Here is a 14,817-nt window from a genome sequence, read left to right on the forward strand (position 1 = left end):
TTCCTTCCTGAAAGGAAAAAATGGAGACTAGATTATATTTAACAAGACATCTTTCTGCTCTCAGTGCCTGTCTAGAGACTCTCACAAGCTTTAGGATGATCAGCAAAATATAGTCTTGGATTTACACCACCAATTGGAAGATAGGCACTGCCAGACTGGATCAGACTTGTAGTCCATTTAGCTCGCTATTTAGTTGCTAGGTCTAGATTCCTCATAATAAGGTGGAAAGAGCCCTGCAATAGGCAGCTCTGAGATAACCTGCTCCCAGGAAAGTTTCCACTGACCCCGCTAGTTAGACATATTTTTTGGTGTAAATCAGGAAAGTTTAGGATCCTTCCCAGACTTTTTAAAAACAATTCTCACTACTGTATTTGGATTTTCTGGTTACCATATAAACATCCAGTCCTTCTTCGAATCCAGCTAAGCTCTTGGCCCCATTGATATTTTGTGGCTGGGAATTCCTCAGTCTGCTTGAGTACTGTGTGATTTTACATTTGTGACCTTTCCAGACACCCTTTCTGGCCCTCCACTTCTGAGTGTGTCCCTGTCATAAATATAAAGAGAAGGGTAAACACCTTTAATATCCCTCCTGGCCGGAGGAAAAATTCTTTCACCTGTAAAGGGTTAAGAAGCTAGGATAACCTTGCTGGCATCTGACCAAAATGACCATTGAGGAGACAAGATACCTTCAAAAGCTGGGAGGAGGGAGAAAAACAAAGGGTCTGTGTCTGTCTGTGTGATGCTTTTGCCAGGGACAGAACAGGAATGGAGTCTTAGAACTTAGTAAGTAATATAGCTAGATATGTGTTAGATTATGATTTTTTTAAATGGCTGAGAAATTTAGTTGTGCTGAATAGAATGGATATTCCTGTCTGTGTGTCTTTTTGTAACTTAAGGTTTTACCTAGAGGGACTCTCTATGTTTTGAATCTAATTACCCTGTAAGGTATCTACCATCCTGATTTTACAGAGATGATTCTTTTTACTTCTATTAAAATTCTTCTTGTAAGACCTGAATGCTTTTTTCATTGTTCTAAGATCCAAGGATTTGAGTCTGTGGTCACCTATGCAAATTGGTGAGGGTTTTTACCAAACCTTTCCCAGGAAGTGGGGTGCAAGTGTTGGGAAGACATTTCCAAACAACACTTTCCTAATAAAAATAAACCCAGATGAACGTTTGGTGGTGGCAGTGGAAGTCCAAGGGCAAAGGGTAAAATAGTTTGTACCTTGGGGAAGTTTTAACCTAAGCTGGTAAAAGTAAGCTTAGGAGGTTTTCATGCAGGTCCCCACATCTGTACCCTAGAGTTCAGAGTGGGGAAGGAACCTTGACAGTCTCATTGTATCATGGTGTGTGAAAACACATGGGAGGTACATGGTGAAAATCCTTATTGTATTTATCTGCCCTGTACTGAAGCTATTTATAAATGCCTGTCTTTGCCTAATATAATATATTATATGTCTTTGCCTAATATAAATGTCTGCCTTTTCTCCACTCCTGAGAGTTCAAATTCTGCCACTGCCTCTTTACAGTACATGGGATAAATTCTTAGGGCCAGATTCTGAATTCAACAACATTGACATCAACTGCATCATTCCAGTTTTACATGTATCAATTTGATTAGAACCAGGCTCTATTAACTTTCCCTTACCAAATGCTCCCAGTGATACACTCTGACCTCCAAGAAACCCTCTAAGAGAAGCTGAAGTGCTTTTCCTGGCAAGTATTGACTGAATCCAGAGAGTTCAATCATCCTACAGGCTTCTTTTCATCTTCACCGGACCTGCAGCCTATTCTCATTCAAAAGTCTGAAGATATTTGGCAAATTAAAAGCTAACACAGACAGTTACTTAGCTGGGTGGAGGAGGGGTTGGTGTCAGAAAGAAGGAAATAGTGCAAACAGTAGGTTCACTAGGTTTGCATTAATATCCATTTTCAGCTTGGAAAAGAGGAGATTAAGGGGGGATATGATAGAGGTCTGTAAAATCATGAGTGGTGTGGAGAAAGTGAATAAGGAAAAGTTATTTACTTGTTCCCATAATATAAGAACTAGAGGCCATCAAATGAAATTAATGGGTAGCAGGTTTAAAACAAATAAAAGGAAGTTCTTCTTCACGCAGCACGCAGTTAACCTGTGGAACTCCTTGCCTGAGGAGGTTGTGAGTTTAGGACTATAACAAGGTCTTAAAGAGAACTGGATCCATTCATGAAGGTTAAGTCCATTAATGGCGATTAGCCAATATGGGTAAGGAGTGGTGTCCCTAGCCTCTGTTTGTCAGAGAATGGAGATGGATGGCAGGAGAGAGATCACTTGATCATTACCTGTTCGGTTCACTCCCTCTGGAGAACCTGGCATTGGCCACTGTTGGTAGACAGGATACTGGGCTGGGTGGACCTTTGGTCTGACCTGGTCCGGCCGTTCTCACGTTCTTATGAGTGTGCAAGTTACTTCAGCCATGCACACAAGCCCTATTACACTCCCCTTTCCTGCACCTCAGCTCTACTCTTGGCTGAAACACAGACCAGCAGTTCTGTTCTCTCAGGATATTTTGGAAAGACTTGCACAGGTATTACAGAGGGATTGTCTTCAAGACTCTGAATGTAAGTGTCACAAACATCTTCTGGTCAGTTACCAGGAGACTGTATCATGCAACTGTTCACTGAACAAAGAGTTAACATCACATACCCATTGCAAACAGTATGTGGAGTACTTCTAAAATGCTTTCTAAAGCAATACCCATTAAGCAGTAAAGTTACCACGGCTCCTTCCTGGAGAGATTCCAACAACTCTGCTTCTGGCTTTCAATATACATGCTGTCATGAAAGTTTGGTTTCAAAATTTATATAACAATGAACTGTTTTGACATAACATTTACACATCTGTACTTTTGTACACACATGCAAACCTGTTCTTTCCCCTCTGATCTGCTTTCAGAGATGATTTCTAAGGTTACAGTGGGACTTAAAATGTGACGTGTTTCATCAGCCCTCATTCAGTTGCTTGTCAGCAAACAAAAGTCTAGTAGCTCCTCTGTCCCTGGGTTCATAGCTGACTGGGTCTCCTCAGGTTCTGTTCTGTCAGTCTGTAGCCTGTATCTGGAGTGGTAACAGGCCTTGGGATCAGTATAGAAAATATTCATTCCCTGAGCACTCATTCTCTAGTACATAGTAACCCCAGCATCTGTAATTCAGGCATGATGAGGGTTTGCAGGAAGTGGATTTGAAAGGCAAATGCATGAGTATTCATGGAAATGGAACTTCTTATCACACATGAAGGTAGTCTCTCTCTCTCTCTCTCTCTCTCTCTCTCTGTCTTTCTCTCTGACTGTCTATGTGCTGTATTCATAAAATGCATAGCACCTGGGAACAGCATTGTGACAGACACAGAGCTGAGCTGCAATAACGAATGTGTATGTTAAACCCAGTTCTTGGGGTGTTTGCTGTAGAGCTGTATTGGGTTAACGATTGAGATGTTTATGTTATGGCTGTATAAGGTGAAACTAGTGTGGCTCATCTTAGCTTAATAGGAGGCCACAGGAAAACAAGGAGGAAGGGAAGGAATAGTTCAAGAAAAGCATTACTCAGTCACCACCCCAGGGAGACTGAGAGACTACACTGGAGATACAAGCCAGAAAGAGCCTATTTCCAGCCTCCAGCCACATTACACAGCTTGTTTTGCCAGTGCTGGGAGTCTGTCCAGAGGTGGGGCAGCTGTTGCTCAGAAGCTATTCTGACTGACAGGCACAGACACGGCTGGGGAAGTCTGAAAGTGCAAAGCCTCCCTGGGTCCCTGTCAGAGCGGGAAGGCTTGGGGTCAGAAACAGGTGAAGCCTGTTCTTTGAAAATCCTCCGATTTGCCCATGTTCCACTTTATTCCTTCTGTTCATATTAAACAGTATTTTGTTTCAAGAAGGCCAGCTGGTAATTAGTTTCATCAGTACTCCCACAGTCCCAGAGGGAAGAATCACAGGTGCCAAACCCACCCGGGCCTGCTCAGCATCCACAGTCGGCCCGTAGTGAGCTGAAGCCCAGGGCGTAGGCTGAGGGTGGGTGGATTGTGGGATTCCACCCCATGTAAGGGAAGACTACGAGGCCTGACATGTGGCACTCAGAGACCAAAGAGGAGTCAGAGATATGGGTAGCCTCTAACTTTGACGGGTATCAACAGGATAGAAGTGCTGGAGCCCTCAGCCGCTAAGGAAGCAGAAATATGCCCTATTGGGCCTGTTACCACAGAAGAAAGGCAGCTCTGTATTCCTGCGCTCACAATTGAGCCAGAGAATAAAACCTCTGAAAATGCATTTGCTAATTAAATTTAAATTTTCAGGAGCAAATAAACCTGAGGCAATTTGGGAACTAGTCACTGATATTCTGTGGGGTCTCCTCTCCCTCATCCCCTGGCAGGATTTGACCCAGAGCACACGGGGTCTAGAAATGGGACCTCTTGAGAAATCCTGACTTGGAGCATCGGGGTTTTTACACTCTGAGCTTTCTTTGAATGTCTAGCTTTCTATGTAGCTTGAGCAGCCCACCATGAACAATGAGCAGGTGTAGAGGAGGGGTTCCAAAGCTACCTAGCGCTGCCTGCCCTCCAGCCCAGTCACTGAGTGACCCCGACAGCTCAGCTGTGTCCTCTGCCACTGCACAGAACATCTGCCAATGTGAACAGCTTCCAGCCTTTCCCCTTCACTTCACATTTTAAAGATAGTGAAACCTGCCAACGTACCCAATTCCCGCTAGAAGAGGAGCCACTGACACCAGAGGTCTTCACCCTAAAGGACAAGGAGTCATCAGAGAAGTTGCTCAGGCAGCAGCTAGTATCTATTCAGATAGAGAGGCAACTGTCTTTATGAAGTGTGTTTGCACATTTCCTTTGGGGCCACTTGGCCATCAGGGAACCTCAGCTGCTTGGCTTTAACCCCTGCCACAGCCAATGGCACTAACTGCCAGAGGCCAAATCACAGGGGATTGTGTTGTGATGCCCTGCTGCAGGAACTATTAGTCACTGTTCATATGGTTCTGATTAGACACACGGCTACCTCGGGGGCAGCTGAGTGCTAACGATGATGCCGTCACAGCTGTGATCTTACTTAAATATAATAGTAATAATAATATAGGACCAGATTTCTTCCTGTCAGCCCTTTTTCCTGCATTACAAACCCAGTGTGCAGGACAGGGAAGGGAGATTACATAGATCCTCAAAATTATGTACAGATCTCAGTGATCCACTGGTGGCTAGGCCCCCCCACCCACAATCTCTGTGCCTCCACAGCTACTCTAGGACCTTCTCTAGGTTTCTGTTAACCTGTGGCCTGTGGCAGTATTTAGTAAACTGGTTTTATGCTTTATCTTTCCCAGCATGTTTTGGGAAAAGTATCTGAGGAAAATCTCAGCTCTGTGTACAAAGGTGGTATCATATCCTTCCCACATCAAGGACAAAGCGATTAATGAGCTTACATTGTAAAGACCCCTGTGCAGTGCAAGGTGGTATAATTCTGGGTTTATATGTCAGCAAGGGTACAAGGCATGGGATCTGGAATATTGGCTCTTGTCTCCTTCCTGTGTTTAAGTGGCTTAGGTAAAGCACTCAGGTAGCTCAGTTGGGTTTATGGCAACACTTGCTGTTGTGGTTGATAACAGGGCTTGCAGAGATTGGCTGTGTCACCAGCAAAGCAGTGTACAATTGGCCAGCCCAGTTGGAGGGTTGGAGGGGCACAGTGATTCCGACAGCTCCCAGACTGCACCCAAGGATTGACAACCTGTCACAGTGGTATGTGTTACTCAGCTTCCTGGGTTCATCAGTAATCTCCACGGAGTCCCAGGGGATTACTGATGAACCCAGGAAGCTGAGTAACACAAACTGCCTCCCCAGCCACACTGGAACCTGCATGGTGCATAATAATAAGCAACAACTTTCCTGTGCAAAAATTACAACCAGTGGTCGGTGGCCACAAATGAGCCAGGGAAGTCGTACCCTTTCCTTGACTATTCCCTCTTACTTCCTGGACAAGGTATATATATACCCTGTGCAGGCCTATTTCACCACCTACGGTTCCCAACATTCTGTTAGCTTTTCTGACTGCCTCTGCACATTAAGCAGATGTTTTCAGAGAATGATACCCAGTGACTCCAAGATCTATTTCTTCTGTGGTAACAACTAATTTGGAACCATCATTTTCAATGTATAGTTGGGTTTATGTTTTCCAATGTACATTACTGTGCATTTATCAACACTGAATTTCATTTACCATTTTGTTGCCCAGTCACTGAGTTTTCTGAGATCCATTTGTAACACTTGACACTCTGCTTTGGACTTCAGGTTTCAGAGTAACAGCCATGTTAGTCTGTATTCGCAAAAAGAAAAGGAGGACTTGTGGCACCTTAGAGACTAACCAATTTATTTGAGCATGAGCTTTCATGAGCTACAGCTCACTTCATCGGATGCATACTGTGGAAACTACAGAAGACATTATATACACAGAGACCATGAAACAATGGCCCACCTTGATTTTCATACACATTTTAAAGAGAGTGGTCACTTTGGATGGTCTATCACCAGCAGGAGAGTGAGTTTGTGTGTGTGTGGGGGGGGGGGGGGGGCGGAGGGTGAGAAAACCTGGATTTGTGCTGGAAATGGCCCAACTTGATGATTACTTTAGATAAGCTATTACCAGCAGGAGAGTGGGGTGGGAGGAGATATTGTTTCATGGTCTCTGTGTATATAATGTCTTCTGTAGTTTCCACAGTATGCATCCGATGAAGTGAGCCGTAGCTCACGAAAGCTCATGCTCAAATAAATTGGTTAGTCTCTAAGGTGCCACAAGTACTCCTTCTCTTTGGACTTCAGTATATTAAATAATGTTGTCTTGTCTGCAAATTTTTCCACCTCACTGCTTATCCCTTTTCCCAGATCATTTATGACTATGTGAAACAGCACTGGTCCCAGTACAGATTCCTATGGGGAACCACTATTTACCTATCTCTGATGATTTATTCCTGCCCTTTGTTTCCTATCTTTCAACTAGCTACTGATCTGTGAGACAGCCTTCCTCATTATCCTATGACTGCTTACCTTTCTTAAGAGTCTTTGGTGAGTGACCTTGTCAAAGGCTTCCTGTAAGTCCAAGTACACTATATCCTCCTTATCACATTTGCCCACTTTTGATGATCTGCTCAGAGAATTCAAATAGATAGGCAAGGCATGATTTGCCTTTACAAAAGCCATGCTGACAATTCCACAACAAATCATGTTCATATAGGTGTCTGTTAATTTTGATCTTTAATATAGGTTTAACTAATTTGCATGCTGCTGAATTTAGGATCACTGGCCTGTAATACCCTGGATCGCCTGTGGAGGCTTTTTTAAAAATCAGTATCACATTAGCTATTTGCCAGTCATCTGGAACAAAGGCTGATTTAAGTGCTAGGTTACATACCAACTGGTATCACAACAATTTGATATTTGAGTTCCTTCAGAATTCTTGGATGAACATCATCTGGTCCTGGTGACTTATTACTGTTTAATTTATCAGTTTGTTCTAAAACCTCTGTGACAGTTTGTCTCCCCTGGGGTGCAGGCTGGGAGATGATGGAACCCTATCCATTCAGCTGGGCTGGTCTCTCTCACACTGCTCTGCTGGTGACACAGCCAGCCTCTCCAGGCAGTGTTGTCACCCAACATGAGAGCAGGTGTTGCCACACACCCAACTGAGCTACTGAGTGCTTTACCTAAGCCACTCAAGGACAAACAGGAGACAACAAACAATTTCCCAGCTCCCCAGCCTTGCACCCTTGCTGAAGCATAAACCCAGAATTATACCCTCTTGCACTGCACAGGGATCTGTAAAAATTTATTAATATAGGTAGCTTTCCACTGAATGTGGGAAAGGTATGTAACTGCCTTTGTTTACAGAGCTGAGATTTTCCCAGATGCTTCAATCAAAATACCCTGGTTATGATAAAACCTAAAATAAGTTTATTAACTACACAAAGATAGGTTTTACATTATTATAAGTGATAGCAAACAGATGAAAGCATATTACCTAGCAAATAAACAAAGCTGAAAACTAAGGGTAACACACTAGATAGATAGGTTTTGAAATAGCAATTTCTCATCCCTTCTGATGATCCATGTAGTGCACCAGGTTTCCATACACAGGTTAGAAATCCCTTTTCCCTGGGACCAGCACTTCCCCTAATTCAATCTTTCTTCCTCAGTTTTTCTAGGAGTTTACTTGTGCGGGGAGTGAGGCCAAAAGAGAGTATCAATCCCCACCTTATATAGTTTTTCCATATGGGTGGAAACCCTTTATTTTAAGCCAAGTTCCCAGCCCAGTTTGTGGGAAAATACAGGTACCAATATGGAGATGAATGCCATGAGATCTGGTCCCATGCCCTTGCATGCCTATTGAGCCATGATAGCCATTGCTCATAGGCTGGCGGAAACATTCACAGGAAGGTTTCAGAGTAACAGCCATGTTAGTCTGTCTTCGCAAAAAGAAAAGGAGTACTTCTGGCACCTTAGAGACTAGCCCATTTATTTGAGCATGAGCTTTCATGAGCTACAGCTCACTTCATCGGATGCATCCGATGAAGTGAGCTGTAGCTCATGAAAGCTCATGCTCAAATAAATGGGTTAGTCTCTAAGATGCCACAAGTACTCCTTTTCTCCTTACAATGTGTATGATAATCAAGTTGGGCCATTTCCAGCACAAATCCAGGTTTTCTCACTCCCCCACCCCCACACACAAACCCACTCTCCTGCTGGTAATAGCTTATCTAAAGTGGTCACTTTACTTGGGCGAGTCTCACAATTCTCCCACTCTTTGAGATGGGAACACAATCCCAACTATGCTAAATGCTTATCACCAAGAAGGTCTGAATGGAAACCTGAGTCTTTTCCATTCAGGATTTGTGACCAGAGCTAAACAGTCACCTCCAGCTTCTTTAAAACTAATAGGTTTATTAGGAAACAGCAGAAAACATCAGAGAAAACGGTTTTAAAATAACAGGAAGCTGTCACACATCTACACTCATTTATCTCATGTATCACAACAACCTAAGTTAGACAGGCTTTGCTCTGGAGATAGAGAAACAGAACGGCCCGACTTACATTCTTTCAGGAAGCGAAGGAGCTCTTGGGACACAGCCTAGTTTTCATGTGTCTCTGAGAGTATCTTCCCATCTGTTTTCCCCTTTCTTGTGGAAGCAGCTTGTGACGTTGCACTCCATGTCCTTGGGGAGGTATGCTTGTGAGTGTGAGTGTGATGTGGCTGGAATGTGCTTAATACGAGAGGTCTCTTGTGTGATGTTATTGGAAAGCTTGTGGTATTTTCTGCTGGGTATTTTCATCCTATTTGTTTGCATGTGTTGTTTCTGTGTCTGGAGCTGGGGAGATGGGATGTGGACTTGTGTCACTCTTGTGGTCGTGCCGGGCAGGGGCTGTCAATGGGGCATTGGGAGCTTGATGGGTCCCATTGGTTGGGACAGTTGATGGTGGATGGTTTCTTTGCCTGAAGGCCTTCCTGTGTGCGTGGGGGTCAGCCCGAGGGGGGGTGGAGACTGGAGGTCTTGGAGATGTGGCTGTGTCGCAAGGTGGTGAAATCCATCTTGGATCTGCTACTTTTCCATTTAGTATGAGCGGTGGGTACCCAGAGAGATGGGGGATTCCCAGCTTGTGACAAGGTTATAAAAGAGGGTGGAGCAGGAATGCGGGGGGGGGGGGGGGGCTGCCAGTCATGAGAAAACTCCTGCTTTTCACCTGAGATGTCTGCTGGATCAAAGACAGTACCAAAGGAAAGGGTTTGGCCCAGACTAGAAAGGAGTACAGTCCTTGAAGTAAGCTTATTGGAACATCTTTGATGGTGAGATATTACCTGTAATCAGTTTCTTAATGTATTAGGCTTAGACTTCCGTGTTTTGTTTCATTTTGTTTGTGACTTACTTTGTTCTGTCTAAAGAAAAGGAGTACTTGTGGCACCTTAGAGACTAACAAATTTAGTCTCTAAGGAGCCAAAAGTACTCCTTTTCTTTTTGTGAATACAGACTAGCATGGCTGCTACTCTGAAACCTGTCTTTGTTCTGTTTGTTATAACTTGAAACCACTTAAATCCTACTTTTTATGCTTAATAAAATCACATTTGTTCATTAATAAACCCAGAGTAAGTGATTAATACCTGGGGGAATAAACAGCTGTGCTTATCTCTCTATCAGTGTTATAGGGGGCAGACAATTTATGAATTTACCCTGTATAAGCAATATACGGAGTACATCAGATTTATTTGGCGGTTTGGATCCCATTGGAAACTGGGTGTCTGGGTACTGGAGACAGGGAACCTGCTGACCAGTTTTCAGCTAAAACCTGTAGCTTTGGGAGTGTGTCCCAGACCCCAGGTCTGCATTGCATGTCTGGCTCAACAAGACAGGGTTCTGGAGTCCCAAGCTGACAGGAAAAACTGGCTCAGAGGTAATTTCAGCACATCAGGTGACAGTCCCAAGGGGATCTCTGTGACCGAATCCATCACACAGCCTTTACTGAAACCTGTGTGAGCCTGGGCCCAGTCACCATAGTAACCTTTGCCCTCAGACTCCTTTCTTCGAGACAGACCATCTAAGATGAACCCCCTATGGCCATTGCTCGGCAGTTAGACCAATTCAGCCTCAATCGCTCACAAACACCGGTCCCCGTGATGCTGCAACACTCCCCACACAAATCCACTACTTACCCCTCACTGTCACCCGTGAGCATCCCCACATCTGCCACAGACACCAAGGGGTGGACTCATGGGGCTTCCCAGAAGAGAGCTGTCACAGGAGGCTGTGGTAAGAGGCCTTTGATAGACTGTCAGAGGTGTTGCTCTGTGGAACCCTGACACAGCCCTGATCTTAGGGTCTCAGAGAATATGAGCATCTTGAATGTATTTATCCTCGCACCACTGCTGTGAGGCAGGGCAACGCTATTACACACCTGAGCAAAGGTGCAGAGACTGCCTATATCTTACCCATGGTCACAGATGGCAGGGAATCAAACCCAGCTCTCCTGAGTCACAGAGCCATGCCCAGACTACAGGAAAAGCTTTCCAGCCCTCTGAGCAGCGACAGGCCCTGCTGGATTGTCTGCTGCACCAGCAGAGCTCCCCCCTGGGCGGCAGAGAGCAGGGAAGGCACGGAGCCAGTTAGAGAGGTTTGATTCGCTGGCCTGTTCTCCCCCTGCCTCACTGGAGTTTAGAACAGCCTGAGGGCTGGGCTGACCTCCGCTGGGTGGTAATGGCTTCCAAGAGCCCCCGCTCCTGGACAAGCCTGAGCCTCCCTCACCCCTGTGACTGCAACCCAGTACCCTCCCCCGCCCCGTCTGCTACCACGTTGTCTCTTCTTGAGGAACTTGACCTTTTTACATGTGCCATGAAGGTTCCAGGGCAGCTGAGGAGGCTTCTGTGACACTTCCCCCATCATCATCATTGTGATGTGATTATGACATAGTTATAACGCATCCTGTACCAAACGGGTCCTGTGAGGTGTCTATGGAAAAGCTCTGATGGCAGAATATGATGATCCCATATGTACACATTTTTTATTTTTGCATCTGAAGTTATGAATATTGACTATTTATCTGTGTAGCTACACCCGGCTGACACCCAATCGGGAAAATAATTACAGTCTAGACAGCTGGTTATGAAGGTCCTATTCTGGTTGTTGTCACATTAGGGAAAATAATAGACCCCAGGAAAAGCTTATCCCCTACCTGAGAAAAGCCTTCCTGAGACTTCTCCAGACAGCCTATGGATAATGGAAGCTATGACTCAGCAGGGAATGCAAAGGCATGTGATCAGACCACATGACACTAAACTCCATTTTGCTACCTGTGGGGAGACAGGGTCATGGGATGGGGGCTGTTCTCGGGCCCCTGCTCCTGCTCTTCCTCTTGCCCCCCAATGCCAAGGGCAGATAGGGGGTCCATGGTTCCCCACGGTGGGCCAGGATCCCTGGGTGGCTCTTAACACAGCCTAGCTCTAACTTTCAGGAAGACCACGAGGCGGGCCCTCAAGGAGAAGAGGAGGAGCAGAGCATGAAGCCTTCTGGGGGGAAAGATGGAGCAAAGGACTTAAGGGAAGAGGAGGAGGAGTGGGTGGAGCCTCAGGGGGGAGAAGAAGGGTAGGGGCAGGGTCACAGGGTGGCAGGACTCCTTCATGTGTCTTGCTTTTACCTTTTGACTAGATGGTCACCCTAAACGGCATGAGCTAGGCTGCGATAGGAGCTAGCCGTGCCTCTCTTGGGGAGTTGAGGTGCATTTCCACCACTTTCCAAGCAGATGGGGCAGCACAAATTGGGGGAAAGGGGAGGGAATCTGGGCCTGAGTCTCTTGGCAGGACTCGTGTGTGTCAGACCCTCACTCACACAAATAGTTCTGCTCTGCCTCTGTGGGAAGGGAGCTCAGCGGGTGTGCAGTGTGCATAGCCATCAGTATAGAATCATAGAATCATAGAATATCAGGGTTGGAAGAGACCTCAGGAGGTCATCTAGTCCAACCCCCTGCTCAAAAGCAGGACCAACCCCCAATTAAATCATCCCAGCCAGGGCTTTGTCAAGCCTGACTTTAAAAACTACTAAGGAAGGAGATTCCACCACCTCCCTAGGCAATGCATTCCAGTGGAGGAGGGGATGCCTGAATGGGTTCTCCTGGGGCTCCTGTGTTAATCAGGTCTCTGACACCACTCAGACACAAGAATCTGGCTGAAGGCGTCGGGGAAGGGTGGGTGTCTCTGCCCAAGTAGTAGCCCCTGTCCACAGCTGGTGCAGCCCCATGAATCACGCAGCACCCAGAGCGCTGAGATAGGGTCCAGGACTGCGACAACAGAACAGCCCTGCAGCTTTTGTCATGGCCCATCTCCTCCCTCACCAATCCTTCTCCCCTTGCTCCGGCCTTAGACCCCATATGGACCTCTCTCTACAAAGTGGAGATCAGTAGCTCCTGTCTTCTCAGATAAAAAGAACAGGAGTACTTGTGGCATCTTGGAGACTAACAAATTTATGAGAGCATAAGCTTTCGTGGGCTACAGCTCACTTCATCGGATGCATAGAATGGAACATATAGTAAGATATATATAGATATATACATACAGATAAGTTGGAAATCACCATACAAACTGTGAGAGGCTAATTAGTTAAGATGAGCTATTATCAGCAGGAGAAAAAAACTTTTGGAGTGATAATCAAGATGGCCTATTTCGACAGTTGAGAAGAAGGTGTGAGGAAGGTGTGTGATACTTAAGTTAAGGAAATTAATTCAATATGTGTAATGACCCAGCCACTTCCAGTCTCTATTCAAACTCAGGTTCATGGTATCTAGTTTGCACATTAATTCAAGCTCAGCAGTTTCTCGTCGGAGTCTGTTTTTCAAGCTTTTCTGTTGCAAAATTGACACCTTTAAGTCTTTTACTGAGTGGCCAGAGAGGTTGAAGTGTTCTCCTTCCAGTTGTTGAATGTTATGATTCCTGATGTCAGATTTGTGTCTACTTGTCTCAGATGTAAGGGTCCAGGATGGAATAGATGGCTGTGGCCTGTGTTTTTTGACTCCCAGGTTACTAGTATGGGAGCAGAGTGAGAAACTGACCCTTCAGTTGATGAACACCCTGATTATCCTTGCACGAAGTTGTTTGCTTTTCACACTGTACACAATGGGGTTCATTAGGGGTGGGACCAGCAGATAGAAGTAGCCCAGGACAAACTGAAGCAAGTGAGAAGAGCTATTCCCAAATCTGTGTATCACAGACAAGCTGATCTCTGGTAGGTAGAAGAGCAGGACGGCACAGAGGTGGGAAACGCAGGTGTTCAAGGCCCTGAGACACTCTGCATGGGACACGACATTCAGCACTGTTTTGAAGATCATCACATAAGAGAGGAAGATGAGCAACAAGTCCAACCCAAAGGTTAAGACTAGAGTAGACAAGCCATAGATATTATTCACTGTGATATCCGAACAAGCCAGGTTCATGACCTCCTGATGTGTGCAGTAGGAATGGGAGAGAATATTAGTTCGACAGTATTGGAACCGTTTCAGCAGAAAAGGGAACGGTAGAACTACTACCACCCCTCTTAGCACACACAGCAGTCCCATTTTGGATAACCTCCATGGAGTTAAGATGGAGGCATATCTCAGTGGGTTACAGATTGCAATAAAGCGGTCAAGGGCCATCAACAAGAGGAAGGAGGATTCCATACATTGAAGCAAGTGGATGAAGAACAGCTGGGCAAAACAGGCATCAAGGCTGATCTCCCTAGAGTTGAACAAGAATATGCCCAGTATCGTCGGTATGGTGGATATCGATAAGCCAAGGTCTGTGACGGCCAACATGGAAAGAAAAATGTACATGGGCTCATGAAGGCTTGGATCTGTTTTTATAATGAACAGAATGACTGAATTTCCTACTATTGAAATAACATACATTAAGCAGAAGGGGATAGAGATCCAGAGATAGACGTCTTCCTTTCCAGGTATCCCGGTGAGAAGGAAAATTGTAAATTGGAATTTGGTATCATTGACAGCTGACATAATGGACTGGGCAGGTTCAAGGAGTTTTCAGCATTCCTTCCTGAAAGGAAAAAGAACAGGAGACTAGCTGAAATTTAACTAGACATCTTTCTGCTCTGAGTGCAAGTCTAGAGACTCCCAGAAGTTCAAGAAAGATCAGCAAAAACATACTCTTGGATTTACACCATTAATAGGAAGATAGGCACTGGCAGACTGGATCAGACCTGCAGTCCATCTAGTGCTCTATCCAGTGGCCAGTTCCAGAAGCTTCAGGGGCAGGTGGAAGAAACCCT

At 45.3% G+C, this 14,817-nt stretch overlaps 1 protein-coding gene across 1 annotated transcript; it reads right to left on the minus strand.

Moving 5' to 3' along the window:
• Positions 1-13,609: 13,609 nt before the first annotated feature.
• LOC125636856 (olfactory receptor 51G2-like) lies at positions 13,610-14,545 on the minus strand. The gene has a single exon (XM_048851034.2). It carries the CDS (start codon positions 14,543-14,545, stop codon positions 13,610-13,612), a length of 936 nt encoding a protein of 311 aa, XP_048706991.1.
• Positions 14,546-14,817: the final 272 nt, after the last annotated feature.

The sequence above is a fragment of the Caretta caretta genome, chromosome 1 (genome assembly GCF_965140235.1).
Source record: "Caretta caretta isolate rCarCar2 chromosome 1, rCarCar1.hap1, whole genome shotgun sequence".
Taxonomy (NCBI): domain Eukaryota; kingdom Metazoa; phylum Chordata; order Testudines; family Cheloniidae; genus Caretta; species Caretta caretta.